The sequence below is a fragment of the Lucilia sericata genome, unplaced genomic scaffold (assembly GCF_015586225.1).
Source record: "Lucilia sericata isolate MDLA Ls3-8-SP2 unplaced genomic scaffold, ASM1558622v1 Contig002260F_arrow, whole genome shotgun sequence".
NCBI classification, from domain to species: Eukaryota; Metazoa; Arthropoda; class Insecta; order Diptera; family Calliphoridae; genus Lucilia; species Lucilia sericata.
Window position 1 is genome coordinate 62,134 of NW_023996083.1, and position 5,058 is coordinate 67,191.

The 5,058-nt window shown below is 29.9% G+C and overlaps 2 protein-coding genes across 2 annotated transcripts; one reads left to right on the forward strand and one right to left on the reverse strand.

Moving 5' to 3' along the window:
• Positions 1-2,180: 2,180 nt before the first annotated feature.
• LOC119613719 lies at positions 2,181-2,863 on the reverse strand. The gene is made up of 2 exons (XM_037969759.1): positions 2,666-2,863; positions 2,181-2,590 (listed from the first exon to the last, which is right to left on the reverse strand). Exons 1-2 carry the CDS (start codon positions 2,697-2,699, stop codon positions 2,310-2,312), a joined length of 315 nt encoding a protein of 104 aa, XP_037825687.1. The 5' UTR covers positions 2,700-2,863; the 3' UTR covers positions 2,181-2,309.
• A 255-nt stretch (positions 2,864-3,118) lies between these two features.
• On the forward strand, positions 3,119-5,003 carry LOC119613720 (WD repeat-containing protein 3; the record flags this gene model as incomplete). Its single annotated transcript, XM_037969760.1, has 2 exons — positions 3,119-3,276; positions 4,073-5,003. Coding segments are annotated over exons 1-2 (1,089 nt in total), but the record flags the coding sequence as incomplete, so codon positions are not given.
• Between the last annotated feature and the right edge of the window lie 55 nt (positions 5,004-5,058).

The window sequence follows — 5,058 nt, forward strand, 5'->3', positions numbered from 1 at the left end:
TCAAAAAAATACAAAAAAAAGTATGAAAAGAAGATATTAAAATTTTATTTAAAATTGAAAATATTTAACATAAATTACTAAAGATATAAAAGATGTTTATTTTCCTATACATTAAAACAATTTATATACAAAAATATTATGAAAACAAACAAACAATTTACATTAAATTTATTTAAAAAATCGTAACTATATATTATTAATTGTCGATATCTTTTTGATAAACGAACTAACTCCTTTTTTTGCTAATTGTATTTGTATTCCCTTTATTATACTCTCAACTTGTAATGTATTATTAAATTTATCAAATTAAATTAAACACAAAAGGTCACAATTCTAATTGTTAAGTGTTTCTTAAAATAAACTAAAATATAACTAATCTCCCCCTACTACCGCCGGCTTATAATTAAAAACAAAAAGTTTTAAAATGTACTCCTTGTAATTTGTAAATAGAAAGTTTTTCTTTTTTTTATTATAATTAAATTAATTAAGTTTGTAATGTTTATAAAGTAAAGAAAAAAGGAAAATCAAAATGCTTTTGCTAATTGATATTACTGTGTGCCCATTTTATATTTTTAGTTTTGTTTTAAATTAATTGCCGCCTATGTTAAAGATTTGTTAAAAAAAAAATTAAGAATTTTTGAAAAAAATGTATTTTTGTTTGCAAACTAGTTTTTCTTTAAGAATTGTGAGTTTTTTTCTTTTTAAATATTTATAAAAACAAAATAGCTTAAAAACAAATAAACGAAAATAATTTAAAATAAAATATAAATAAAATTTTGCAAAAACAAAAAGAAAATTGTTTAAATTTATATTCTGGTTAATAGTCTAATCTATATTCTAGTCTATAGTCTAGCCTATAGTCTTGTCTAGTCTATAGTCTAATCTATAGTCTAGTCTATAGTCTAGTCTATAGTCTAGTCTATAGTCTAGTCTATAGTCTAGTCTATAGTCTAGTCTATAGTCTAGTCTATAGTCTAGTCTATAGTCTAGTCTATAGTCTAGTCTATAGTCTAGTCTATTGTCTAGTCTATAGTCTAGTCTATAGTCTATAGTCTAGTCTATAGTCTATAGTCAAGTCTATAGTCTAGTCTATGTCTAGTCTATAGTCTAGTCTATAGTCTAGCTATTGTCTAGTCTATAGTCTAGTCTATAGTCTAGTCTATAGTCTAGTCTATAGTCTAGTCTATAGTCTAGTCTATAGTCTAGTCTATAGTCTATAGTCTAGTCTATAGTCTAGTCTATAGTCTAGTCTATAGTCTAGTCTATAGTCTAGTCTATAGTCTAGTCTATAGTCTAGTCTATAGTCTAGTCTATAGTCTAGTCTATAGTCTAGTCTATAGTCTAGTCTATAGTTAGTCTATAGTCTAGTCTATAGTCTAGTATATAGTCTAGTCTATAGTCTAGTCTATAGTCTAGTCTATATGTCTAGTCTATAGTCTAGTCTATAGTCTAGTCTATAGTCTAGTCTATAGTTCTAGTCTATAGTCTAGTCTATAGTCTAGTCTATAGTTAGTCTATAGTCTAGTCTATAGTCTAGTCTATAGTCTAGTCTATAGTCTAGTCTATAGTCTAGTCTATAGTCTAGTCTATAAGTCTAGTCTATAGTCTAGTCTATAGTCTAGTCTATAGTCTAGTCTATAGTCTAGTCTATAGTCTAGTCTATAGTCTAGTCTATAGTCTAGTCTATAGTCTATTAGTCTATAGTCTAGTCTTAGTCTAGTCTATAGTCTAGTCTATAGTCTAGTCTATAGTCTAGTCTATAGTCTAGTCTATAGTCTAGTCTATAGTCTAGTCTATAGTCTAGTCTATAGTCTAGTCTATAGTCCAGTCTATAGTCTAGTCTATAGTCTAGTCTATAGTCTGGTCTATAGTCTAGTCTATAGTCTAGTCTATAGCATAGTTTATAGTCTAGTTCTATAGTCTAATCTACAGTCTAATCTATAGTATTATCTACTGTCTAATCTATAATCTAGTCTATAGTCAGGTCTTATCCTAGTCTATAATCAGGTCTATAGTAACCTATAGTCTAGTCTATAGTCAGGTCTACAGTCTAGTTTAGTTTATACATTAGTCTAGTCCCGTCTATTCTTTAGTCTATAGTCTTGTCTGTAGTCTAGTCTATAGTCTAGCCTATATTACCCGAAATGAAAATCGTTCATATTCTTTTTAAAACCTTTTTGGTTATTGAAATATTTTATTTATTAAATTTTATTCTATAAGAATCATTTTGTCATCATCTTAAAACCTAAAAATACTCTTATTTGTTATATTTCCAATTGATTTATGTTCATTTTTTTTTTTGTTTCAATTTATAACTCCTCGTGTTTAGAGGGGAATTTCTTTAGAATAGCATGATAAAGATTATAAAAAGCATATACCGAAACGGAAACTATAACGAGTAAAGCACCACCAAAAGCCATACTTAAGAAATTACCATCTATAATGCCGGCTGAGGTGTGACGGCGTGTGGACCAGATTTCTTCAGTGCTAGCAGGATTCTGTTGTTGTTGGGCGGTACGATCAGCCATTAAACGTTTCATGGTATTTAAACGTTCACGTAAAACTTCTACGGATTCATTGTTTAAATCGTCTTGGAAAGAAAAGAAGAAAATAAGGAAGGAAAAGTTAAACTCAAACTAAATTGAGAAAAAAACTCTCTAAATACCTCCAGCTCCAGGAACATTTTGATAGTCCGACATTTTGTTAAATTATTTATTTTATTAAAAGTTTAAAAAAAATGTGATTATTAAAGAATTTTTCTTATTTTGTTAGAAAATTTTCTTTTCTGTTTGCTAAGGGATGCTGTTTTTTTTTAATCTGGTTTACTTTAAGTAACAGCCTTAAAGTATGCAGCATTTTAGGCGCATGCTTTATTAAAATTTTATACATACATTGCCACATCAAAAATAAATGTTATTACATGGGTTGTTTAATATGGCAACTTTTATATTTTATTGACATTTGCTTTTGTTGCGATTTTCTAAACATTGTTGAACATGTTTCATTCTGTTATTTGTATACAAGTAGTAAACACGTGCAAAGTGGCGTTAAAGTTTTTTAAGTGAATTTTTTCGAATAAAAAAATAAATTTTTGTATAAAATTGTTAAAAAAAAAAAAATGGGTTTAACTAAACAATATTTAGCTTATAGAGCTGTAGATAGTTTTAATATTATCGCCAGTGGTCGCAGTAATGTGAATTTTGTGATTTATAATAAAATTGAGGGTCGCTATGTGGTGGCAGCCGCTGCTGAAAATGTTATTATTTGGGATTTAAGGTGAGTGGATAAAATTTTAAATTACTTTTTTTTTAAATAAAATTTGCATTTAAAATATATGAAAAAGTTCTTGAAGAAAGCTTTGCCACTTTACTTTTAGTGTCCAGGAAAATGTTTTTAATTAGATAGGAAACAACATTTGATATTTTAGTAATTGCCTTTTTCTTTGTATTACCCACTATGTTTCGGCTGCAAGATATGTTTCCTCTAGAGCATATTTGTTGTCAAAACAATTTTTTTTTATGGAGTAGTGTTTGTTATAAACTAATAGCATAATCATTACATAGGATAATAATTCGATTATCTTTCGTATGACAATTGCAACTTAGCTCCGGAATAATCCGATTCCCAATTGTCATCTTAGCGACATCTGTATCAACTAGATTTTTTTATTAAGGATGAACTTTCAGCGGCATTAGAATTGTTACAACAACAAAACATTCGAATATATTTTATGTGTCTTTAGGAAGTTTATTTTTGTGCGATAGAGCCGCCATTGTTTTAAATTTAAGGGACTTAGGTATATAGTGATCAGAAGAGGTTTATAAAAGAGCGAGATTCTTATAAGAATGTTAGATCTGAACTTGAACTATAACTGAACTATATCTGAACTAGAACCGAACTATATCTGAACTAGCACTGAACATTTGTTTACATTTCATCACAACATCACATATTCATTGAACTCATCAATCCGTTACTTTGCACGCTTCAAACTAAGTTTAAGATCTTCGAAATAATTTTTTTTTATAATTCCCCCAAACCAACTTTCCACTTTTTTTTACCTAAACAACAGATTGGGCGAACGTGTTGTAACCTTTAGACGTGACAAACAGGAGGTAACCGCTCTACGTGTATCACCCGACCGTCTTCACATTGCTATTGGCTACAATGATGGTGTAGTGGAAATTTTCGATTTAACCAATCCTGAAGTTTCAGTTTGTTCCTTAGCTGTACACAAATCGGCCATATCCATCTTGCGTTACGATGAACAGGGTATACGTCTAGTTTGCGGCAGTTTAGATTGTGAATTAACGGTAATCGATGTTATCGAACAGGCTGGTAGTCAACGTCTTATTGGACACAATGCTCCCGTAACTGATGCTCACTTTATGGAAAAGTTTAAAGAACAAAATATAGTGGTTAGTTGTTCTAAGGATACACAAATTAAATTCTGGAATTTGGAAACTCAATTTTGCTTTAAAACTATTGTGGATAATCGTACTGAAGTCTGGGCTTTGGCGTTTGTTAATGATCTAATGATAGCCGGTTGTGGGGAATCTACCATGAATGTATATCGCTTAAAACCTAGAGATGTTTCACAAACTGAAAATCAAAATTTGGAAGCTGCTGTTGAGGGTCTGTCCATAGATGATGAGGATACTATTAGTCCCATAACGGTATTAAACTGTGGTGTTATACAACGAGCTGGCAAAGGACGTTGTGTTAATTTGGTGGCAGATGTTTCGGAAAAAATAATATCTTGTCATGGTACTAACGATTTGATAGAAAATTTCTATATTTGTAATGAAGAGGAGGCTAAAAAGCGTTTACAGAAAAGATTAAAGAAATTTAAGAAATCATCCGAGGCGGAAGACAACAATGAAGATTTTTCCAAAGAGTTATCACTATCTGATGAAATTAAAAGACTGGAGAGCATAAAGGTGAAACAAAAGATTAAATCTATAGATGTTTTATTGGGAGCCAAAGATGAATTGAGAGTTTTGGTGAGTTTGGCCAATAACACTTTGCAATTGTATAGTATGGAGGCTGCTTTTCAAG

Excerpts from the sequence above, each read along its gene's own strand:
- LOC119613719 (XM_037969759.1), bottom strand. The coding sequence starts at position 2,699 with ATGTCGGACTATCAAAATGTTCCTGGAGCTGGAG. Across the intron at positions 2,591-2,665 it reads AAATGTTCCTGGAGCTGGAG|ACGATTTAAACAATGAATCC; the intron begins GTATTTAGAGAG and ends TTTCTTTCCAAG.